The 25,529-nt window shown below is 40.4% G+C and overlaps 1 protein-coding gene across 1 annotated transcript in view; it reads right to left on the bottom strand.

Annotated features, from left to right (window-relative positions):
• The window catches only part of LOC115637410, a 48,301-nt gene extending 23,501 nt beyond the window's left edge, over positions 1-24,800 (bottom strand). The window contains exons 1-18 of the mRNA XM_030538658.1: positions 24,735-24,800; positions 22,846-23,010; positions 22,359-22,541; positions 21,415-21,535; positions 19,860-19,973; positions 18,110-18,194; positions 15,872-16,034; positions 13,777-13,969; positions 13,397-13,524; positions 11,862-11,999; positions 10,823-11,043; positions 10,071-10,228; positions 8,875-9,102; positions 7,952-8,287; positions 4,818-5,216; positions 3,428-3,585; positions 2,259-2,399; positions 1,377-1,515 (exon numbers count right to left, since the gene is read on the bottom strand). Coding sequence (XP_030394518.1) covers positions 1,377-1,515; positions 2,259-2,399; positions 3,428-3,585; positions 4,818-5,216; positions 7,952-8,287; positions 8,875-9,102; positions 10,071-10,228; positions 10,823-11,043; positions 11,862-11,999; positions 13,397-13,524; positions 13,777-13,969; positions 15,872-16,034; positions 18,110-18,194; positions 19,860-19,973; positions 21,415-21,535; positions 22,359-22,541; positions 22,846-23,010; positions 24,735-24,800 — 3,136 coding nt within the window. The remainder of the gene's footprint in view (positions 1-1,376; positions 1,516-2,258; positions 2,400-3,427; positions 3,586-4,817; positions 5,217-7,951; positions 8,288-8,874; positions 9,103-10,070; positions 10,229-10,822; positions 11,044-11,861; positions 12,000-13,396; positions 13,525-13,776; positions 13,970-15,871; positions 16,035-18,109; positions 18,195-19,859; positions 19,974-21,414; positions 21,536-22,358; positions 22,542-22,845; positions 23,011-24,734) is intronic.
• Between the last annotated feature and the right edge of the window lie 729 nt (positions 24,801-25,529).

Here is a 25,529-nt window from a genome sequence, read left to right as displayed (position 1 = left end):
AATCATAGTGCAGTTAAAAAAATCCCAAAACACCTCAAATGAGGTTGACATACAGATTCATTGCAGAACAGTGTGGGATTTCTGGGGCAATTGGCAGGATTTTGCATGGGATTTTGAGACACTCTTCAGGTCTGCAGTGAGATTTCTCAAGATGAGTGAAAATCACCCCTATGCAGACCGTCAGAAAATGGTCCTGCTATTTTAGGGAACTTTCCTGGCTTCTGCACTACCCTAGTGGAACTGGATAGTGAAAGGATCTGAGTCCTTGCTCCAACGCCCTTTACCCAGATGCCTGCTTGACCTTGAGGACTCCCTTTTCACTCTCCCATGTGTCAAAATCCTCATATCCTGATAAGGCTGGGCCTAGGATTCTGGGAGACTAAACCCTCAGTCTTGTCGTGGTCACTTAGGACGGGGTGAGGGTGTCCCCACTCCATGGTGCTCTCTGCACACCAGTCGCTTCCTCAGCCCAGTGAGCACTACATTAAGTTCAAACCAAATATAATTTACTAAATAGCAAAGAACAGTATGAAGAGTAAGGGGGGAAATGGGAAAGGTTCAAGGAAACCAGGCATGGGGAAAGTGCCAACAGCCGTCTCTGGGAAGTTCACAGTCTGTTCCTGCCCACCAGGGTCAGACACTCTCTCTGGTGGTGGCCACATGCCCTCAGGCTCAGGGTGACGGGGACTTTCACCCCAGCATCGCCCCTCCCCCTTTGGGGCTATGGCCCCCTCCGAGTCCGGCCTGCAGGACACCTTACCTGCTGCCGTCTCCCTGCCGGCAGCCCAGGATCCCCCTCACGCGTCCCAGCTGCTCACCCACCCGGCTCTGGTGTTACCGATGGCACGGCCGGCGTCCGCCCCCCAGCAATGGCCCCGCAGCTCTGCGCTGGAGCCCAGCCCCGGCTCACCGTCGGTGTGGCTGGTCTGCATTGCTCCAGCTCCAGATCCCCGGCTCCACTCGGCCTTCTCTGGCTCCATCTCCCCTTAGCTCTGCTCTCAGCATCCCTTACACAGAGGACGGGACCCCAGGCTTCAGACTCCCTCACTGGCCTGCCTGACCTGTCAATCTGGCTAACCTGGAGCTCTGGCCTCTCCCCACTGGCCCTGGGGACTGTCAGTCTCAGGATCTTGATTTCTCATTGGCCCTTCTCCTTTCTTTTGGTATTGAGAGAGGGCCAACAAAAAAACCCCACTCAGTTTCAGTAAGGGCCTAACATATGCATCACCTCAGTCCCATTTCAGACCTATTTTGAATGATTAAGTGGGACTTGAGTATTGTACCAGCCTTGCTCTGGCCTTCTGCACAGGAGTGATTTTCACACTGTATGTTTAAAAGGGCCTCACTTTCTTCCTGTTAAAGCCTCTGCTTCCTACCTTTAGATAACAAAGATAGTTCAGAGCCCAGTAGGCTGCTCAGATCCTTGGCAGTTCTTCTTCGACCTTCCTGAAGAGAGGATTCCTCAAGGAAGTGACAGGTTTCCTCTAGGTCTTTTAATTTATCCTTGTACCTTATCTGTAAGAAGCAGGACAGAAATTATCACTGATATTATCTCCTGTGACAGGGAAGTCTAAAAAACCCAACTGTTCCAAAAAGTTCTTATAGCGCTACAGAATACAGGAGTAACTGTGATGGCCATGGTTAGAAAGAATAAGGCTTTTATCTATACTTTCTTTTCCTCCTATCCTCCTCCCTTAGCTAACAGGGGATACACATTCTGTCCCAACATCCGTCATCGCATTTCCCCTCTGTCTTGTCTTGCTTTAGCCAGTCCCTTTCTGATTGCATATAGATTGATCCAAAACTCACTGAAATTATTGGGAGTCTTCCATTAATTTCAGTGAGCCTTAAAACAGATTCATTCTGAGTTTTTACTGGAGATTACTCTGCTACTGTGAGGCAACAGCAACTAAAATAATAGCGACTACAGGAGTGGGCTTGTTTACACTGGGGATTTTTGCACTGGTATAACACAATACTGTAGCTGCGCCAGTGAAAATACCAAGTGTAGATAATGTATTGGTGTAAAAAAAGACTTGGACTGGCATATGCACTAGCACAGCATCAGGGTACACTGGTGGAAAAATTCAAATGTAGATGAGCCCGCACCAAGCACACATGTTGTGTCAAAAAGAGGAACAACTATATTTCTAACATCAGCTTGAAAATTTGGCACAGAGTGGATTCCCTTAAGCGCTTGAGAAAAAAAGTCCAGTGAAGAATTAGTTGAAGCCAGTTACAAAGAGGATCCACTGCACCTTCTGTGCCTTTCCTTCCTTTACAGCATCAAGGACATCAAGAAATACAAAGTTTAGCTCTTTAAGAAGCTCTTCTTCCCTTTCTCTTTGGCGGTGCCAGTACATTTGTCTTGAATTTATCTCCTTTTCCAGAACGCTCAGCTGAAAAACAACACCAAAAGCAGCAGCTCAGGTTTTCAGGGTTCTGAAGGAAGCTCAGAAATCTCTGTATCGTGTGTGATTCTCTGTGCCACTGAGGAAAAACCCTTGTTCCACAATTTCTACAAATTCTCCAGCCTGACAGTATAGGCACTTACTTTGCGTTAGAGAGATGAATACTTTGCAATGGGAAGTTTGTGCAGGTTTACAACTTTCACTTTAGAAGTTTATGCTTCAAAGCTGTAATGAAAGTAGCATGAATTTCAGTGGGGAACGTGACAATATAGATGGAGAAAAAGGGGTGACAAAGAAATGAGAAAAATAAAGTGCAGAGGAAGGGAAAATGGTGGGATATTGAGAGAATAGGTGGGAGCAACAATTAATTTATTTCTGATCATTTTCAAATATCAAGTGTTATAAAACATTTACATTAACTTTTATTGAACTGTGGGAAAATATAAACTGGGAAGCAGACTTTACAGTTTCCTGATCCAGAACTCAATACTACCTGTCACAGAATGGATCGTTAAGACGTCACAGAAGTCTGTCTACCCTGATAACGCCTATTCAAAAATGAAGATACTAAAACTAGGAGGCCTCCAATCCCTCTTTAGAGAACTATCTACCCTCACCCCCCAATGCCACTCAATGCCCCCAAATCACATAAAATCACCCCAAACCCACTCTCAGAAATGTTTGGTAACCAAATCCCTTGTAAGTAGGTAACAAACTTATTAAAAAACCCAACATTTCAGTTATGGCTCGATTTCCTTCTATACTAATTCCAGTTCCAACAACACCCTGTCCTGGGAGCTCACTCATGTACAAACAGTATAGTACAATAAAAAAAAATTTGTCTGTACTCTGGTCGTGATAAACTCACACATCTACTAATAGAAAAAGCTGTGGTCTGTTTAGTTAGAATACTGAAGCAAGCAGAATTGTCTACCCATAGTTTGAAAACATAAGCAGGGAATTTCAAAATATTGTCAAATCTGGAACAAATTCTGATTTGTTGGGGCTCTAATTACCAGATCTGGGTCTGCTGCTCCTCTTGGTAAAGCTCCTAGGGACTGAACAATAGGAATTACAATGTTTGTCCAAGGATCAGTTTGAGCGCCTATGACTGGGCCAATTTCACCTGTAATAGGATCTATGGTTCTGACACCAACTGTGATAGGGACAAGACCTGCAGAAAGGCAAAATAAATAAATATTTTTTTTAGAATTCAGAGGATGAGGAGAGTGAGCCATTTAATTTTTGTGCATCTAGTTCAGTGATTGACATTTATTAAACCATAAAAGGAAGGGACTATGATCTTAAATAGCCCATTGATAAAACAAACCTCTGAGCTAGCCCTGAGCTGCCATGTACACAGCTGAGTTCAGGTCTGAAGCAAATGTTTCTTTTTACTGAACTGACATGAATTGGGAGCACTGTGGGGGGCAGTGCCCCCAACTCTTGGGGCTGTATCTCTAGTTATCCCCTCTGGCCCATTCAAGGAGTCATATCTAGCCCTCCTGAGTCAGAGAGTAAAGTGGGGCCTTTAGATCACCCACTGGGACTAAAGAAGTACAAGGATGTGCAGGCAGAATATGTTTCCAGAGGTGAAATGCCACTGCAGTGGCCTAACTCTCTTTCACCATTAAGTTGAAGCTGACTGTTGTGTACAGGTCCACACCACACCAATCAGAATTTCACATTCAAATTTGTATGAATGAATTAACTTTTTCTTTGCCACTGCACATTTCTGATTCTGAAAGTAACACAGATATTGGTGACAGTCCTGCCACTGTCTCACTATGGCTTTATGTTGTATGATCCAGTTTCTTCCTCCACCTTTTCCATCTGCATCTTCCATGGTTCCTGCTAGTGGGGTTGGATGCCCAGTGTTCCAATGACATTCTACTCCTAGGATGGGCACCATCAAACCTGACCCACCAGGATCTGGGATTTTCATTCCAAACACTGCAGGAATCCACATCTCTGTACCAGGATATTTGATAATCCCTAATACATTTGAAAAAGAAGAGAGGAAGATATCAATACGTGCTGCTAAACTGAATGGAAATTATTTCTTGATGGAAATAGCCATTTAACTTTTAGAGGCTGATGAATGCACAGTTAATCTAGTTAGTTATCCAAATGAGACCTGGCTGAGCTCATAGAGTAAAAATTTGCTAAAGACAGCAGGTATTTGGCATGTGTTTCTCTGCCCACTGTACTCCTAATATGGCACAGAATGCTTATGCTATTTTGGACCAACTTCTCTGATGATGTGATTAGATATAGCTCCATTGATTTCAGAGGAATTTCATCCACTTACATCAGTTAAAATCTGTCTCTAAATCATTAAAATAGGCTCACATTACTTTTGTTCTAAACAATTTTTTTTCAGTAGGTTTTATGCAATGTACGTACCCAGTTTACCACCATTACTTTTGAGGCTTGAAGCTATTTCGTGTTGTTTCTCCAAACTTCGCAGCCGATGAATTGCATGATGGAGCCTAATTGACAATGACTTTTTCATGTCTTCTACTGCAGCCTTGAAGACTTCCTGCTTGTCTGCTGCTGAGGCCATATCTTCACAAATTGAATCTTTATACTGCCTCAGGGCTTTAATCACATGGATCTGGGTGACAAGAGTGTTAGCTTCCAACAGCGCCTGGTACCCTCCTGCATGGGGCAGCACTTTATCTTGTTTAAGGCAAGCTCCATGTATCCGAGCAGTCTTCCTACTCAGAGGTTCAGAGAAGGAATCTCCAAGAAGCAATAGGCTTCCCAAGGGTCCCATCAGCCCCCCAACTGGGACCAAATCTCCTGTAGTCAAGGAACAGTGAAAGCAAATCAGAACATCAGCCAGACTTTATGGACCTGTTCCATTAAAATCAATGGCAAAAAATTCATGTATTGCAACAGGAAGAGGATCAGGTCCTAAATGAGCATGTAAAATAGACTAAAATGCTGATGTCCACTGTTTACAATGATTTACAACTTTAAAATACTTTAAATGTATCTGTTACTTTGACTTTAGAAAATTGTGTTGCATTTGCAAAATTAGAATGTTAACAATAAAATTGGATAATAATACATAGCTTTAATATAGTGCTTTTCATCTGTAATTCTCAAAGTTTTTCACATAGGAGATAAGTATCATTATTAGAGGTGGGCAGGAAACTGTTTTTCTGTCCTATGAATATTTTTGAGAGTTTGAAAATTTTCACTGTCCTGAATCAGGAAGAAAAGTTGAAATCCTGAAAATGTTTGTGAATTGAAAAACCAACAACTATTTTGGTTCAGGTCAATCAAAATATTTTCTTTTGATAATTCTGAAATGTTTCTCTCTTATTTTTATCTTTTCTCTCTTTTTTTAAACAAACCTTTTTCAGTTTAACTAAATTAGATTTCAAAACAAAAAGTTGTTTGGAACCAGAAAAATGGAATTTTTCATTTAAAAATGTCAAAATGAAACATTTCAACAATTTTGAAACTTTTTTCAATATTTTTTCTAGTGTTTTACAAACAGTTTTGGTTTCAATGCATGGGCATTTTTTGATGAAAAAACAATTTTCAAAAAATTCCTGACCAGCTCTCATAGACTCATAGACTCCAGGACTGGAAGGGACCTCGAGAGGTCATCGAGTCCAGTCCCCTGCCCTCATGGCAGGACCAAATATTGTCTAGACCATCCCTAATAACCATTTATCTAACCTACTCTTAAATATCTCCAGAGATGGAGATTCCACAACTTCCCTAGGCAATCTATTCCAGTGTTTAACTACCCTGATAGTTAGGAACTTTTTCCTAATGTCCAACCTAAATCTCTCTTGCTGCAGTTTAAGCCCATTGCTTCTAATTATTATACCCACTTTATAGATGAGGAACCTAAGGCACATGTGTCGTGATTTGTCAAAGGTCAGCCAGCAGGCCAGTGGCAGTGCCGGAAAGGTATTGCACATTCCAGGACACATTTCATTTGGCAATTTGTCTGATAGTAATAGTACCGCAATATGATATGAGCCAACAAGGCCTGTGCTCTGCATAGCCTGACTCCCCGGAGACAGAGAATAAGGAAAACATGTAATTGTGGCTTTGCTGTTTGATGTTTCTGGCATTTTTATGCATCTTGTTCAGTAATAACTGCTATAGAGTGATATTCCCAGCAAAGCCTGTGGGACATGTAGTATTTTAGGTAATCATTAAGGTGCATTAGTGTTGAACTTTTAAGAACTGACTTTCTAAGTGAACAGTCAATCAAGAGAATTACTTCCCACTCACTAAAAGCCTCTCTAAATGGTCTCTAATCATGGACCAGAACACGCACCTTTAACTCTACTGTAATAGCAGATATGAAACACAAAATTTGCACATCTTGCAAGATCCTGCAGGGAAATCCTGAGTCCCGTGCAGAGAGTGATTGGAGCTCTCTAGTCCTGTTGAAATTACAAATATTTTCACACATATGTCTGAATCTCAGGAACTCTTCCTGCTTCTTTGGTAAGGAAATTCAGACAGACTCTGACTATACCTTTTTGCCTTCTTATCGTAAGGACCAGATCCTCAGCTGGGGTTAATCAGCATAGCTTCATTGAAGCCAGTGTAGCTATACCAATTTACAACAGCTAAGGATCTGGCTCTAAATTATGTACATTGTATCTCTCCTTACTAAACACAAAAACAATTCCACTTTGGCTGCCTCATGGCTTCAGTGTGAGTGTGACTTGTTTGCTCTGTTTTTGAGTATGATAAGTTTTCTAAAATTAGCTATGAAGAACATAAATGTATGGAAAATGCTGTCTATAAATCTAGAGCTTTTGGCCCCAAAGATGCTAAAGAATGGATTTCATGCTGTTTTTATTATATTAATAGAGTAATTGAACTATCTCCAGGACTCAGATCAACTTTACTAGTTTCTGTCATATAATTAATGACTACAACACCTCTTAGTCATCAGTCACTGCTTTTCTTTCTTTCTTTAGTCAGCTTTATAGAAAGTGTGGCAGGTTATTGATTTTTAGGACATTAATTTCTGAAATAATATTCTGGGAAAGTGAAGGCTTTCTGTCTGTGATACTTTGAGTCCAATCTATGCCGCTATTCAGCTGCTTATAGTAGTATCTCATTCATCAGGAGAAACCAAATGTGGGGAGTGAGGTTAAAGGTTTGAATCTAATGCTGCTGCCATTTTTAGGATTAGTGAATTGATGATAGGTTCCATTTGCACAATGTGTCACTTTGTGCTACACACACACACACACAGCAGAACTGTCAGTGGCTCTAGCTGATGTTGGGGTGTTTTAAACAATATTTGGGGTTTTAATTGAGCCACCATGGTGGGCTATTGTTTCTCTATCCTCTTTTAATTGTTTGACTATTCATCGATCGTTCCAGTGGGAACTAAAGTTCTATAGACCTTTTAGATGGTCTTCCTCAGTAAGGTTATAGCAAATATCTACCCACTGACTAGCTATGGGAGAGGTGTGAGAGGGGATGAAGGGAAGGAAGAAACAACCTCACTTTGGATTTCCACCCCAAGAAACATGAATATTATTTACCTGTGTTATTATCCAAACTGACTCCAAGTATTGGGACAATCTTTCCTCCCTCTGGTTCAATCATAGGTCCTCCAATTTCAAGAGGCGTCACTGTTCCTGTAAGGGGATTCATGTACGTCCCACCCAAAGACAGTTTTTGTCCTGTTTGGGGATGGATTGTAACTCCTAGCACTGGGACTTCTATTTCTGTAGCTGGATCTAGCATGAGTCCTCCCAGTTTAAACACTCTGTCAGGTTGTAAGCTAGGAAGTTTAGTCTTCACTGGTAAGCCAGTCCTTGGAGAGATAGGATACGGAACATAGGGGAATATGGGTACTTCAGACTTACAAAGCTCACCTAAATATTGAAACAGAAGAGATTTGACAGTTACAAACTATTTTACTCTTCAGTGGATAAGGGAATTAATTCCCACACTAATACAATTCTCTGCATTAGAGCTGGGAACAGAGGCATATTGGGGATTTTAAAGGATGATTATTATTTTTTTTCTCCTTTCTGTTCATTAAATTGTACAAAATATTATATGCTAAAGAACTTCTCATGTTAAGTAAGTGTAAAAGCAGGAATTAAATTGGAGAAGTGTGTCAACCACAGAAAGGGAATTCACTCTCTTCATTTAATTCTTCATGTGAAGAACGAGAAAGTTTATAAAAATAATCAGGAACAGGAAATACTTAAACATTTTGCTTTATATAAACCTGGCAGGCTCAGTAAATCCTGTCCATGGCAAGATCCAATTCAAGGTGAACAAAGTCTCCTAGTGCCAAGCAGGCAATGAAGTGGTCATAGGTCAATCTGCATGTAAGGTTTTTTTCATAAGAAAAATATGGGTAAGTATATTAGGCTTTACTAAAATCGCTACCACAGATGCATTCCCCATGTAGGCAAGTGGATATATCAATTATCCCCATGTGGTCCCGTACCTGAAGCAGAGTCAACAGCAGAGATCAGTTTAGAGCTGACTGGATCATATCCAACATTACCAGCCACGGGGAGCACTTTTCCAGTTTCAGGGTGTAGGAACTGATCCCTAGACACGGGCATGGGGCAGTGATTGACCAACAGCGTGACACAGTCTGGGTTGGGAGTTAAGAGTCCAGTTATAGGATCCATGTAGATGGTGTTAGGTGCCCTCACACAGCCATCCGAGTCTGAGAGCAATAAGTGACCGATGAGAAAAGCAAATGAAAACCACCATCAGATCCTCCATTAAACCCTAGGTTTCTGAAATTCCAAATCTGTATGTCTACGGTTGGATTCCAATCTTAGGTTCAGTCAGAAATCTGTGCCTATTTCTTTGTGATAGTTTGTCTGTGATCAGAGATCACATGTAGGTAAGAGAGAGTCAAGAAGGAGAGTAAAGGCTTACAGACAGATCATCCTATCTACATTAGCAAATGTTCTGTATGGGAAGAGAGTTACAGTGTTCCCAGTCCTCATTCTTTTCTTCTCCTCAATACCTATGCATGACTCCCATGAGGCTAATGGGACTTATGCAACCATATGAACGTGGTTAACAATCTCAGATTTCAGCACACAGATTCATGTTGTCCTAATCTGCAGTATACATGGAAATGTCCAAGGTAGATTTTATGTTTTAATTTTATTTCAGAAGATTTAAATAATAGCAAAAAAATGCCTATACTAGATCTCTAGGCATCAGAATATTTAATTAATTTTTCAACAACGAAACACACCCAGCAACATTAAAAACAAACAAATGTTCAAACAGGAACAAATTAACTCAGCTCAGCTACAAAATAGGTCCTTTCCCTCTCCACTGATATAGAATCACTAACAAAGGACATACAGTTAGACACCTAGCAATGTGTTTATCAAAAGCCTAAGGAAGAACAATGAAAATGTGGCAGTTATCATAAATGTTTATCTGAAGAAATTCCATAGATGGTCATGCTTGCACAACAACTTGACAAATCCTCTTTTTTGCTACCTGAGCAGCTGCATTAGCCAGCAGCAGTGGTAGGCTGTTGTCCTATTCTATGGACCAGCATTAGAAGAGGGCACTGAACCAGTGGGTTACAGCTGCATGTTTGCACAGTTAAAGTGATAATAGCTCTCTTTGAACATACACTAACTAGTTGCCAGAGTTTGTAGTTACCCAGTAGCTCCTCCTTGGTGAGGAGCCTGGTTTTATCTTTGTTAATGAGGTGAGCTCCTGTTCCATCTCCCAGCACACCCCATGCCTTGAGTCTGTGACTCTCCTTTATTACTGCACTTGACATTCTGTTGCTTGCAGCATCTATCTGGGATAACAACCTGAAACTCACAAGATAAAGATGGATGTCAGTAATCTGACTATAAGTTAAAACTGTTTCAAGGCAGAATGGCATCCATTTCGGGAAAATCTTGCAGCAGGCACATAATCCATCTCTGAACATCAGCACCATCACAAAAAGGATTTTAAGGACTGAGGAAACATATGCTTTTTATCTTCCTTGCTTTTGAAATCATTTCATTAATACTCCCATGCTGATTCTGACACAGGGACCAGGCTACTCAGACCATTGTTACCTGGTGTTCTGGGATGGCTGGCCTGACAGGACAGTTCTTTGGAAGCTGAGTGATGTGGCAAATGGGAACAATTCATCAAGAAGCATGAAAAGGAACCAAAATAACTTTGGACCTTAAGATCTAACTGGGTTCTTCTGAATATCTCCAGCTCCCCTTTTCCTTGAGTTTTCCTAGCCCTGCTTTCCATGAACATGATTTCAATAACCTCGTGGTAACAACACTTCCAGACCCACGATGGTGCTTGTTACAAACCAACCCACTGACTCAGTACTATACAACTGCTTTGTCTGTCTAAAAACTACAACACTTTAATGCAGAGTTCTAAAGCAAATTACTTACCATTGGTAGTCTGGTTTAGACCACATGGCTCTGTTCCCTCCACAAGCCATCTTCTCCGTCAGTACTTCCACCAATCTCCCTGCCTCTCTCAGGGCAGACTTGAACAAGACACAATGCTCTTCTTGGCATTTCAAATCATGGTGTAATAAGTGAAGTTGTTTATTCACAATCTCATCATATTCAGCAGCCAGCTGCTTTCTGTGTAGCATCTCCTCTTCTGCCTAATTGTAACATAAAATGTAGACACCTGTTTCTCAAGACATGAATTGAGACTGCAGCTGCTCTGTACTTTACCAAAAAGGTAACAACTGGAGGAAAAGGGGTCAATTTGAAGGTATCTTCCCCTACTCGGCCATTCAAAGGCCAATAGCTCCAGTAGGTTGGGTAATAATTATCTAGAGGGTAAGTGCCTTTCATGTATCCTCACTTGAATGGTCTAGTGATTCAAAATACTAGTCCATACCTGCCAGCTAGAACTTAAGGGATCAAGTTCATTTTGCTTCTATATCTTTGAACTATATGTTTGTACACATATGTGTGTGTGTGTGAGAGAGAGTATGGGTGTTTCTATTTATAAACTGCAAAATCGTTACATTTCCTTCACAGGTTTTTCAGAAGAACACAGCCAAACACACTAGCTGTGAGCAAGATGGAAGAAAAAGCTGCAACAAAAAATATATATATATATATATATAGGGAGAAGACATGGTCTTCCACAACTGGGGAGAGAGTAGCATCAAACACTAAGTGAAAAAAACAGCACACGCCAGAAAAGTGAGTAACCTTCAGAAATATGTCTCTGTATTAACACTGAATTGTTCCAACAATTTTAGAGATTTCAAATGTTCTAGTATATCAGTCACATACTTTGAAGCAATATTATTTGCATGGTAGCTTATGAAAATATGATGCCATTACACAACAGACATGAAAGAATCCACATAACTGTGTCTGATATTATGAAAATACATGTAGCCAAGTTGAGGTTTTGAGTTTCTGTGTCTATGTATAAACAAATCTAAGAAAAACTGAGCTCTACCTGATATTTTGCCTTCATATAGTTCTCCATCGTTATGCTGTCATGAGATTCTGCCTTCTCTGAGATACACAGCCTCATTATCCAAAGCTCTCTGAGTGAAGCTATTTCGGTCATAAGTTTGTGATACAAGATTTTCAGCTGAGAAGAAAACAAAATGAAAAATAAACAAATGAGGGTGTAGCTGTTGTTCTGGACCCTTCTTAGTGCCCAAAGGCCACTGAATATATAGCACAAAACAAATACATCTTTGAATGATTATATTCCATACTGGCATCTTATTTTTCTTTAAAAATACCAATATTAGATGACTTCACCTTGATTGGAAATCCTTGCTGCCTATACAAAACCCTCTCCACAATAATTGTACAGTAAGGCAATAATTTCGCTACCTGGTTTTGGGAGATTGTAAGCTGTTTGGGGCAGGGAGTGTCTTTTTGGTCTGTGTTTGTTCAATGTCTAGCACAATGGTATCCTGGTGCATGAGTGGGACTCCTACGTGCTACTTAAGTATAAATAAATAATAATAGTCAGGACCTCACCATACTTTGGATAAAATTCCTGAAAGCAATCTTCATGAAATAGTTATCCTTAGACGAATGTTGCAGTATTAGAAATGCTGAGTGGCTGATACTATGATGCCAGTCCTGGCAGGACCACCTTCAGGAAATGATGTCAGAGCAAAGGAGTTCTTGGGGCTGTTTTAGGCATGTAGGTAATTTGGGGCAACAAGTGTTTTTCAGTGTGTACCCTCTTTATGTGCCTTTCTTCTCACAAGATCTTTTTACTAAATATCATACTATTTAGTAAACATTTAGTATTCCCCACTCTTTAGTGCAGCTAATGTGGCCTTAAAATAAAAATGAACCATGTGTATTAAAATCTATCTACAGATACAGTAGCATGCAAACATTTGTTTTATACAATTCTCTCATGCTACACAATACACACAGACTGTAATACTAGCTCCCCCTGCTGTCCTTAATCCATACAGTTGCATGCTGTCATATGCTGCGGATCAGTTGCCTGAAGCATCATCTCATTAACTCCACTGATTTAAGCTGTATTACATTGGTATATAACTGGAGTAACATAATGCATATGGGTCATTTTGATGTTAAGGCCACATTAGCTGCACATTCACACCAATGTATCTTTTTAATTCTCCTAAATTTTATCTATGTCTCTTAACCCTTGTTACAAAGAAAGATAAAACATCATTACCCCCCTTTTTTCAATGAAATTGAGGCAGAGAAGTGAAGTAACTTGTCCAAGATCACATGTCACTTCAGTAGCACAACTGGGAATAGAACGGAGATTACCTGACTTCTAGGCAAATGTCCTAAACACTGGCCTATGATTCATAAATACAGCTTGCATGAATGATGTGTATACATATTAATCGCTTCATGGTATAGAAGAATTTGGAATGAAGTACATGCCTTACATAGCAGTAATACTACAGATAATACTGCACATGGTTGCTAGGATCATCTGTACATACATGAGTATGATAAAAAAACAAATAAACCAGTTACCTCTTCTTTAAATTGGCTCAGTTTGGCTGTAACTGACAGTGACTGTGTGAGCAGAATTTCAAAGAAGACATTGGTATTGAATGAATCCAGGTTTATCTGTTCTCCAGACTCCCAGATTTCACCTGTTTCTAGGAAGAAAGTTGAAATGAAAGTATTTATTATTACTTTTTAAAGAGGATCTGAAATAGAAAATTGAATGACTGCAAAATCTGTCTCCAGTGATCTATAGTAATTCAGAGGAGGGGAGGAGGCAAGTCAGAATATATGAGCCAATGTACATAATTAGAAATAGAATTCTGTCATGAATTCGTCAAATAAATTTGATTCAGCTCTTTGCCTGAATAACTGTTTATTATATACTTTTATAAAAATTATCTGACCTTCTGGCTCATCAGAGTTTCCATAGTTTTTATCCAAGCTGCCTTTATTCTTCAGCCTGGGATGACATTTTTTAATTGAAATCACTGTGGATCCTTTGGAGGAATATTTGTCAAGATTATATTTCAGCTGCAGCCTTCGAAATAGAGGGCAGGTATTTCCTTCTTTGGACCAACCCAAGTCTTGACAAAGAATCTACAAAACACAATGAAACTGAGTGAACAGGTTACTCCTACAACAGGATGCATCATCACATGCAGGACCAGATCCTTAGTTGGTGTAAATCAGCATAGGTCCATTGAAGTCAAAGAAGTTATTCTGATTTACACCAGCTGAATATCTGGCCCACACATTCTAATCTAAAGCATTCACATGATCTGGTCTAAACCCAAAAAATTATTAGTCTTAATAGATACCACGTGAGCCAAGAGGCAGGAACTGCAGTCATCAGCAGTTTGAGTTTGCTGACATATGAATTAATAAATCATCTCTACTTTTACATCATTATCAATTATTTATTTATTTACTAGTAGCAGCAACAGGCCCCAATCAGGATGAGGACACTACTGTGTTAGGTACTGTGAGCATATAGAATATTCCTACTCTGAAGAACTTACAGTCTAAAAGACTGTATCACTGTTTGTTTTTTTTAATTGTGGTTCTGATCCTATATTTGTTGCTGTCACTGAGAGTTTTGCCCTAAGGAGCCCAGAATTTGGCTCCATGTTCCCTAGCCCTTTAAAGGCTGATTCATTAAAGACAAACCTTAATAGTAGCTATATATGGAGATATATCTATCTCATCGAGCTGGAAGGGACCCTGAAAAGCCATTGAGTTCAGCCCCCTGCCTTCACTAAACAGGACCAAGTACTGATTGTGCTACCCCAGATCCCTAAGTGGTCCCCTCAAGGATTGAATTTACAAGCCCATGTTTAGAAAGCCAATGCTCAAACCACTGAGCTATTCCTCCCCTGCCTAGTATACTAGAATTAAGGAGTGAGTCTCTCATTTGTGAAACAGTCATGCAATTCACAAAGAAATATCTTAAAAATCCACTGACTCCTGCCAGCCTCTGGATGATGAACTGGAGAAAAGGGAGCCACTGGTAAAAGAATTCTTCCTGTCTCCTCCCCGCCGTGGCTGGATCACATGATTGTTCCCAATTTAACACAATCCTTGTAACAGAGAATGAGCATGAGAGTAGTGGCTGAATCACGTGTATCTTCGGGGACCATAGACATGATTTATAACCCCAGGAACTCTCAATATTATACACTTTTTATCTATCTCTCTGCTATATTGATAGTGCCAGTCATCATAGCACATAGGTCTTGGTCTACTGAACTAAGAAGCATAGGTGAAATTCACCCTTCTATGCAGCTCTTAAATACTACTTAAGCCCTTGGATTAGGGCATAAGCGGTACATAGGGCTGTGCTGGACCTTTGCGCAGGGATGAATTTCAAAATGTGTGTACAACATGTAGTTTAATCTTAATTCCAAAATCTGGAAGTGGTGCAGTGAAAAGAGAGATTATATAATTTTTACTTACAATCAGCAACAGGCAGGTAATAAGGAAAATGAGAAGCCCTGTTATTAATCCAATAATAGCTGGCCAGTCAGGTTTCAGAAGAAGGTTTGGGATTCTTGCAATGCCCACTTGTATGACATGCCTGGGAGTTGTTGGGAAGAATGGTCCATCTTCATAACACTGTCCACCATGTGGCATGACTCTAATATACTTCAGGGAATGAGCATATGTGTAGAAAGAGCAAGTCAGACATATGCAACTTTGGGTCTATCCATCTGAACACAAATATTAGGTTTGTATTTTAAACAGAGGGCCAGATCTTCACTGACTCTTCCCCCGCCCTTTACACTCAAATGTTACTACATGAACATACTCATCACAAGCCACTGAACTCAGACATGTCTGCGCACCTCAACACACGTTGTACCAACTCAACAAAATGTACGTACAATACAGAGACTCATTATCATTCTGAAGTTTTCTCTGATACCAGACCACTGTCTGGAACTTGAGACATTCCACTGAAAATAGCATCATAAAAGCAAAAATAGAATTCCTCAAACAAACCATTTTTTTGTGCTGGTTACTACTGAGCCTAAGGACACAGGTGCCAGGATGTTCGAATTGGTACAGGAAGAGGAGGATGTTGGTGGAGGCCAGTTTGATTTCCTCTGCCAGTCTACGGAATCCTCCCCAGTCAAATTCATTATTTGTGTTGTACAAGTTGTTTCTAGAAGCAGAAACAAAAGTTGGCTCTTGACATCATCTGTTTGTAAAATACTCTGCAAATAATGTGCATAATTACAGTAGAAATTTGCTAATGCACAGTAATGACTGGGAGACTCCTTGCAAAAGGCTCAGTTCCATGAATAGATACCTGTAAAGAATGAGGGAGTCATAAATAGTACTTTTTTACAAATATCATATGCTCCTCAGATCATCTACCTGAATGCCAGAAAGAACTGAATCAAAGGAGGAAAAGGGGAAACCCACAGGAAATGAAACAATGACAAAGATAAGGTTTGGACCGTCAGTGGAAAGAGCAGGCTAGAATGGTTTACTCTTCATAAGACTAAAGCCTAGGATCAAAGGGGATCCTAAATCTCAAAGAGAAGGGATTTTGGGGTGAGTTAGTAGAGGCTGTCCAGGTTGTGACAGTGAAAAGCTGGCAAGAGTGCAGTCTACTTCTCCCTGCCAGAGATGGAGTTAGTGAGACTGAGTGGTACTTCCAAAAGCTGTCAAGGAAAATTAGGTTTGTCAGACCCAGGCATATCAGCCTTTTTTTGTTTTGTCCTTTGCTCTATATGCTTTGTACCTTTAGGGAGTGTTTTGTTTTGAAGGCATTGTCTGTGTCACTGTGAACTTGTACTGTCACAGGCTCCCAAAGTAAAGCTTGTAGAGGTGCCTAAGCTGGGTTTGTCCTATACTGTTAACATGATTGGGAACCAGGGGGCTGCAGCGCAGAGATCCAGTCTAAGAGTGGCTGAACCATGTGGTCCCTCCCAGAGTGAGGTGCAGGGCACCGGCCTGTCATCTTAGGCGTGCAGTTGAGAGGAACTAAAAGGGGTCTACAGTGCAGTTTGCCTTGTACCCATGTGGAACAGGCCAGCCTGCCTCTTTAAGGCCAGAAGGCTTTGGGCTGGTCAGCTCTGGTCCATTAGCCCTGCCCTGCTGCACCTGTGCTGGCTGAAGTGGAGAGCACAAAGCAGACATAGGCCTGTGGAAGACTCCAGGTAGGAAGGCCTGAGACTGGCTGCTCAGGAAAGAGTAGGGAGCAACCAACAGGAGCCCAGGAAGGATTGAGTGGAGAGAAAGATAGGAGCCTGGGAAGGGTGAAAGCTGACCCCAGAGGGAAGGCAGAAGAGTGTGTGAATCAGAGAGAAGATAAACACCCCTTTAGAAGGATGAGCTGGGGCCTGTTGGAGAGTGGGGTAAAGACTTTGTGTTTTGTTTGTTCTGGACTTGCAAGGCGTCTTTGGACTTTGGAAGGGGTCATCTTAATTATCACTTCAAAAAGTTTTTTTTCTCCTGCTGACGATAGCTCATCTCAATTGATTACACTCTTCCTATTGGCATGCATACTCCCATCTTTTCATGTTCTCTGTATGTATAAATATCTCCTGTCTGTGTGTTCCATTCTGTGCATCTGAAGAAGTGAGCTGTAGCTCACGAAAGCTCATGCTGAAATAAATTTGTTAGTCTCTAAGATGCCACAAGTACTCTTGTTCTTTTTGTGGATACAGACTAACACAGCTGCTACTCTGAAATCTGGAAGGGGTGGAATTCTCTTTATGGCTTAGCCAGAGGGTCGAGTCACTGCAGCAAGATTGTTGTGGTAAAACTGAGGGGCAGATGGGTGCAATCCCAAATCTTGCTGTGAGGGGACAATCTGAGATGGTGAGTCTTGTAACACTGTGACAGTGAATAAGGATGAAATTCATCCCTGTGCAGAGGGCCATCACAAAGCCAAAGCAGGGCTGAAATGGGACTTAAGAGGTGCATAAAACTCATGTTGGCCTGTTGCACAGGAGTGAAGTGAACAAACACAACAATTAAAAAATAAAGAGGTGGCATCAAAAAATACACTTTGGTCACTTGTTATGATAATTGCACTTTAGTTTTAGTTATTTGTGAAGATCTTTCCTTAAGTACCAGTATATATTCTGCAGCCAGTTTTGTAAAAAATAATGCAAATTTAATAATAATTGATTCCACTCCCATCTGCTTACTTTTCTGCTCTTAAATCTGTGTTGAGAGATAAATGAGGATTAGCAAACTGCTACTGGGTTTGGAATGTGTACTTACACGTCATACACTGGATAATGTTCTTTGGAAACAATGAAGATGATGGTAACATTACTATTGATGCATGTAGTGGGATTTAAGATGCCTGTAAATGAGATTTGCAATGTAGAGTTTGAAGGCCTCTGGCTTTGAGCCGAATAAAATTGAGGATCTTCCTTGCCAGTCTTTCCTGTGAAAACAGAGATCTCGGTGGACTAGAATCTTACTCTTCATCGCTGTCTGTATACATAATAGCCTCAGGATATGGTGTTTCTTGCTTATTTTACAATTAAACTTTATAGAGCTAAATGATGTTTCCAGAATAAACCAAATTTACAGTCAGGGTGGCAGATAAATGCTGATTATCACTCTGGCTCCTACGTGACTTTGTGAAACTGTGCACTGTCCTTTAATCCTTTTTAAAATTGTTCTTCTAAAGGTGAGGCATTAGCTGCATGATTTCTAGCTCTTATAGCATTTCACTGTGTAACAAAACTACACTCTTACATTTTACTGCAATTGGCTCATCCATAGATTTGAGATGGGGTAAGCATTCTGCGTGTGGTAATATTTGCCCCTGGAGAGAACTGCTTGGCAATACCCTAGTGGAGACGGAGTCTGATTCAGAGCCCACTTTAGTCAATTGCCTTCTTTCTGTTCACTTCAATAAGCTTTGGATCAGGCTTAGAATGAGAGAATCTCTCAGGGGGTATGATGAGGTGGAGGAGGACAAAGTCTGTATGCTTTGAATATAGCCATTAACAGTTCACTGCAGACACAGTTCAGAATAGCAGGGAATTAATGTTGGTAACTATCATAACCTAGTTCCAGATTTGGACTTTAGTGTCCAAAATATGGGGGTTAGCATGAAAACCTCCAAGCTTAGTTACCATCTTGGACCTGGTAAAGCTGCCACCACCCAAAAAATTAGAGTATTTTGGGGCACTCTGGTCCCCCCAAACCTTCCCTGGGGACCCCAAGACCCAAATCCCTTGAGTCTCACAACAAAGGGAAATAAACCTTTTCCCTTCCCCCCTCCAGGTGTTCCTGGAGGGACACACAGAAGCAAGCTCTGTGAATCTAAACAGAGGGATTCCACCCTCCCCGTTTCCAGCCTTGGAAAACAGAAGTACCGAGAGCTAATCTCTCTTCCCCCCTCACCCAGAGGAATGCAAAGTCAGGCTAGTAAATCTAACACACACAGATTTCCCCCTGACTTCTTCCTCCCACCAATTCCCTGGTGAGCACAGACTCAATTCCCTGGAGTTCCCCACTAAAGAAAAACTCCAACAGGTCTTAAAAAGAAAGCTTTATGTAAAAAGAAAGAAAAATACATAAAAAATGGTCTCTCTGTATTAAGGTGACAAATACAGGGTCAATTGCTTAAAAGAAATATGAATAAATAGCCTTATTCAAAAAGAATACAATTCAAAACACTCCAGCAACTACACACATGTAAAATACAAAAAAACATATAAATCACTATCTGATCTTTTGTACTTACAACTGGGAAACAGAAGATTAGAAAGCAAGAGACAGAAATCCTCCCATAGCCGAGAGAGAGACAGGCACAAGACAAAGAACTCAGACACAAACTTCCCTCCACCCAGACCTGAAAAAGTCTGGTTTCCTGATTGGTCCTCTGGTCAGGTGCTTCAGGTTACCTCTTTCCAGGTGTAAGAGACATTAACCCTTAGCTATCTGTTTATGACAGTAACCAAAGGCAAATCTTACAGAGACTACTTTTTGCAGCCTTGCTGCATAGCCTCACCTGGAGCTGCTGCTGACAATGGTACACTGTTGTCAGAAGATGAAATTTTGTTTGGCACAATGAGATTGTACAGCAGTTCAGGATCAGGATTGTACACACCCAAAAACCCTTTTCCTGAAATGATATAAAAACATCAGTCACCCCCATTTTTATCATACCAGAACTCCCATTTCCTCCCCCTCTGGAGAGGATCAATTTATCTCACCTCAAAAATCAAGCTTAGAAAAACTGAAATAGAACTGTATCCAGCATGCACTGGGCCCTTTTTGGCTCTGTAATTTCATTCAGGGCCTGTGCTCTAAAACACATGTGCAATATTCATGTGCTTCACGTTCTCTTTGGCAGGACAGGGCCAGATCTTCAAGTGGTAATTGATGCAACTCAAGTGAAGTCAATGGAGCTATGCTGATTTACACCAATTGAGGATCTGGCCCAAATGGTCAAATGCACCACCTGTGTAAATGAGCACAATTCTATTAATGCTAAAGGGGCTTCATCTAGTTACACAAATAATGCGTTTGGTGCACAGTTTTTATTCCAGAATAACGGGAAAATATACACGTATATGTACATTTAAATCTACTGCTAAATTCACATTAAAACATGAGGCATAAGCATCCCCAAGCAGAATCTCTACGGACAAAGGATCTGTGAAAGGGATCCTCTCTCATGTAAACCTAGTGTTCTTCATACTTTGCATATCAAACTTTAGGGAAGCAGAAGGCTTAAAACATGTCTGGTCTTACATGGTATTTAACAAGTGCATAGGTGGGATTTCTGCACAGGAGTGAGTTTCATCTAGAGTGCTGACACTTTGAATTAAACTTTTGATTATGAGATCGCCATTCTAGGAAATAATCCATTTAAGGCTGTTTAAAAGGTATTTTGATGAGTATCTTGTTGTTTGCCATGTCCACTTGGTGTGGTGCTTTGTCCCACTCTAGTAGTGGTCAGGCCACTGAGGGTACCTCTACACTACACCATAAGGGCTGTGGACCTGGGCTTTTAGACTTCTAACCCCATCCTTGAACATCCACACTGCATTGTAAAACTGGGTTTATGATTGCTGGTGTCAGGTCTCACAACCATGCTAATGTGTCCATACTGCACTATGCTGACCTTCTGACTCAGGTCACTGGCTTGACCTATATCCACACTGAAAAATGACATGGGTTGTACCTGAGCCTCAGTGGGATTTCGGTTCTGACTCCCCTCCCCCAACAGCAGAGTCCTCAGACCCAGGACTTGAGTGCTTGTTGACCAAAGTTGGACAGATTTCTGTGTGGATGGAAGAAGGGCTTGGGCTCAAACCCGAGTCAGAGCCTGGGATTAATGTGCAGTGTAAACATACCCCTAGAGAATGACATGCCAGCTACAGCCTTGGCTCACAGAGATTGGCCTTTTAGCTCAAGCTGTACACACTTGTACATCAAGATCCAGCAGTCTCAGGTTCAATTCCTGCTGCCAGCAACCCACCCAGTGATGTCAATATTACATTTATAAAGGCCATTCATTATGCATATAATATTGTGAAATCTGTCATCCCCTTCCTTACCGCTTGTTTTCACCATGTATACAGGATAGGAAGAGATGCTGTGCTCGGTAGGGCAGGGGTTCTTAGCAGGGGAATGCAGCACTTGTAGAACTGCCTTTAATTGTTCCAAGAAAATGGCAATCTGAAAATAAAAGTTTAAGTTTGAGGTTTACTAATATAATATCTTAGCCATAGGCCATTCCTCATAATACAACAAATAATTACAAACTGCAAATTGACACAAATCCAAATAACAGATACAAATTTTAAACACACAAATTAAAGAAATAAAATTAACCCTTCCCTAAAATCAGTTACATCTTTAAAATCACCACCCCTAAAATGATATATGAAAATTTGATTTAGAAAAATTAGAACTATTTCATTTCATTTAGGTCAAAGGTAGCTTCCTTCTCATATACCTTTTTCTCACTTTTATGGCCTACTAGGCAAATAAAGTGACAGCGAATAAAATTGGAATATTTTCACGATGTAGCAAGTATTCTAATTTCTGAGGTGATGTAGTAAAAGGCACCAGGCCTGGGAAGAAAGAGAACCATTTGTTTCTCAAGTGACAGTACAGGTTACAAGCATGCTAAGTCTTCAACCTGGCCAGACCCATATGGACAAAGACAATTATGTCTCTCGGTACCAGCATACCTCCTTGCCAAATTGGCCATCTGCATAGCCTACACCCCCACCCCCAAACTGCTGTTTATAAGTTTGGGTGACATGAATTTCACCTACAAGCTACAGCTGCAGTACAAGACCAGATGCAAAAATATATCACACATCTAAAGCAGAATTTATTTTTGTTTTGTTCCTACACTTTAAGACATCACTCCTTAAAAAAAAAAAAAAAAAAAAAAAAAAAAAAGGAGGATCTTCAATTATAAGCCTGACTGTATATTAAAAAGTTAATATAAATAGATGCACAGGAAAAGTTACAAGAGCAGCACATTTACCTGGCTCTCATTTCTGTAAGTGAGAGAAAGCTGAGCATTTTTCCCTTTACAGACAAACTGCAGAATGTCTCTTTGTTGTCTTCTACACTGAGAGTTACACACACTATTCAGATTGTCTGCTCGACAAACACAGAGGCCAAGAACCTTGTCATAGCCTTGATAGTCTTCAGGATGGGTACAAACCTGCAGAGAAATGAACAAAGAAGAAATTCTGCCATAAAAGAGTGAAAACAATCTGAATGTTGGGACTCTAATCAGGACCTCCTGGTGAAAAAAAGAAAAATGCAGAAGGAAATTGGGCAATTGTTTTGTCATGCTGAAAGAATCTGAACTTCTTAGGCAGGACAGGAGCAAAATGCAGGAATTCAGAGCATGTTGTGAAAACTCCAGTGACACTCTTTGTTCATGCACAGTCTATATGCAATGCAGGAATGGTCAGAAAGTTATACATGGTCCCAGGATTTAGCTAATATAAAAAACACAGTACCTTATTTGTACAGTAATGCATCCATTCTTTCTTAGTCAAGCACTGTCCCTCCTGGTTTCGGGAAGTTGAATCTCTACAAATGTCATATACTTGTCTAACACAGTGTCTCCTCCCATCCTCTAAAGTCTTATAACCTGGAGCACATGGACAGTGAGCATCACTGAGCTGTAAGAGGAAAGAGATTTACTCAGCATCTGTGGTCTTCCAGGCAAAACTACTTCCACAAACTCCTTAGATCAGGATCTTGCTTTATTGGACAGATGTAAACTGAACCTTCGGCTTTCAAATACATGCTCTTTACCTTCCATCAGAGGAGACAGAATGTTGCAACCAAGAGAAACTCAAAACAATGCAGAGTTCCGGAATGTGAACAGGGAGACAAGAGGCCTGTATATGAACAGTCGGATTTAGGGTTGAAGAGTACAGCTAGTAAAGAAGGAGAATTATTATGTTAAGTAGTACATACTAGGTACATTGGCAGGGAACTGTGAGAGCCCAAGGCTGAAATAATAGATGGTGCTATGTGCAGGATTCAATTACATTGGTAGGTCTGTGTGAGCACTAAAACAACAGTGGTCCTGAAGTGCTTTGGCAGACCTTTGTCTAGAAGTTTGTACAATGTCTGACTAATGGATGGATCTAGCCAGTTCTTCCGTTTTCTCACTTTTATGAGTACTAACGTTGTAGAGCTCAAAGTAATAAAAACAAAACAAAAACCCTTTATCTTGTTTTAAAATAAAGCATTTCTTAAAGCGTTAGTTTGATTAAGCATGGTGTGGTCAAAATTCTCAGTGTGATTTGGTCACAGTAGGTTATTTGGAAATAAAATTGAAACCCAAACTGTTTTTGTTAAGTATAAGCTTTTTGTGGGCAGGGTCTGTCTTTTCATTATTTGAGGGTACAGCGCATAGCACATAAGGGCTTCAGTCTCTGACTGGGTCTTGCAAGTGATGCAGCAATTCATATAATAAGTAATAATAAATTAGAATGATTTAGTTATTTAAGAAAATAGTAGTATCTTTTATTAGAAATAAAACTAAATTTCACCGCTTCTACTTTAAATTGTTCTTTCACAATCGGAAGGAGCTGGTCCTGTACCTGAAACACACGGCCTTCCCCATGGCAGACACATGTTTCTTGACCCTCCTTGGGTTGTACAGCTTCTGAGCCACATGGAAGACATGCCTCTTGGCCAGGTGTGGGATTAAAGAAATCCTTGGGGCAGTTCAGGCAACTGTGTGAAGTCAGAGTTCCTTCTGCAGAACGGAAGGTGCCAGCTGGGCATGGGACTGGTAGAATGCTTCCTTCAGGACAGAAAAAACCTTCAGGGGAAAAAAGCAAAGAGTAAAATTTCATAATGTATGTACATTAATTACAGTGTAGCTACAGTATAAATGTATTGTAATTACACTATAGTTCTAATTTTTGATGCAATTAAGCATATACCAATTCTTCAATTAAAAATGCTTGCCCATTGCATTTTAGAGTGTTAACAACTTTATATTGCAATGCAGTATGAAAATCTTTGCATTGGCAAGTCTTGCAGGCCTCTTTCTCTATGCAAAAACAAATGGCCACACTTGTCTGGCCCTTAATTTCTGATTCTAATGCCTTCTGCATCCACAGTAACCCACAAGAAATGGCTTTCCAATTAGATCAGAAATACTGAATACAATGTAGAAAGCTTTACTTATTCTTGCAGTAGTCATGCTAAGCCTTCCAGCCAATCATGGATTCTGTCTGTTATCTAATCATAGTGATAAAGATCAGACACTATGTCAGAAGAATTTCACTCTTTTGAAGGATATTTTTTTAAAAATTTAAGAAACAAGATTGTGAGAACATTTAAATAGGCTAATATCCATTTGCTAGAAACTATTTCAAAATACCTGCTGGACAGACTGACTGATTCTGTTTTCTTCTTGTACAGTAGATTCCATTTTCACAATTCTCATTGTTTTGAAGAAGTTGCAAATCCCCAGCACAGCAAGACAAGCTTAGGATAATGGATAAAATAAAGATATGAGAGGCCATCTTTCACTGGCACAGAGCAGAGAAATTATCAGTTCTTTAAACCTTGGTTACTAACATGCATATACCCTGGAAGGCTTTCACTTCAGTCATTGAATATTTTATAGGGAGTGAAACTTAAGACACATGAACATATCAATATAAAACATCTGTGAAAGATATCTGACCTTATTGTGTTTCCCCCAGGGTCATATAACAGAAGCAGGATCCTGCCCAATGCAAACAGCTAGCAAGTGAAATATGAATAGTGGGCTGGGGACAAATGCTGAGCTGTTTTTATCTGCAGTTCCTCACCATTCTGATCCAAGGATCTCATTCCTAGTTGCTGAACTTTGTGACTAGAACCTGAGCTTTTTGGGCATGATCATAACTGTCCTTCTTCATCTTAATCTATGAATCCCCCCTCTAAATAAGTCTGAATAAAAAATAAGCTACCATAAATTTAAGCATGAGATGAACTTTGTTTTGGTTTTGGGGCAGGCTACATAGTTTACACCAACAATTCATTATTATGACCTTATTTTCTGTTTCTTCTCCCTCCACCTTGGCTAGGTGAATCATCCAAAGTCATTGGCATAGATTTGAACACAGTATCGGAGGCTTGTCTCCCAATGCTTTACCTTTTTGCATTCTTTTACACTTTTTAAACAGCA

The sequence above is a fragment of the Gopherus evgoodei genome, chromosome 19 (genome assembly GCF_007399415.2).
Source record: "Gopherus evgoodei ecotype Sinaloan lineage chromosome 19, rGopEvg1_v1.p, whole genome shotgun sequence".
Lineage (NCBI taxonomy): Eukaryota > Metazoa > Chordata > Testudines > Testudinidae > Gopherus > Gopherus evgoodei.
The sequence above is the reverse complement of the archived record's forward strand: the minus strand, read 5'-3'. Positions and strand labels throughout refer to the sequence as shown.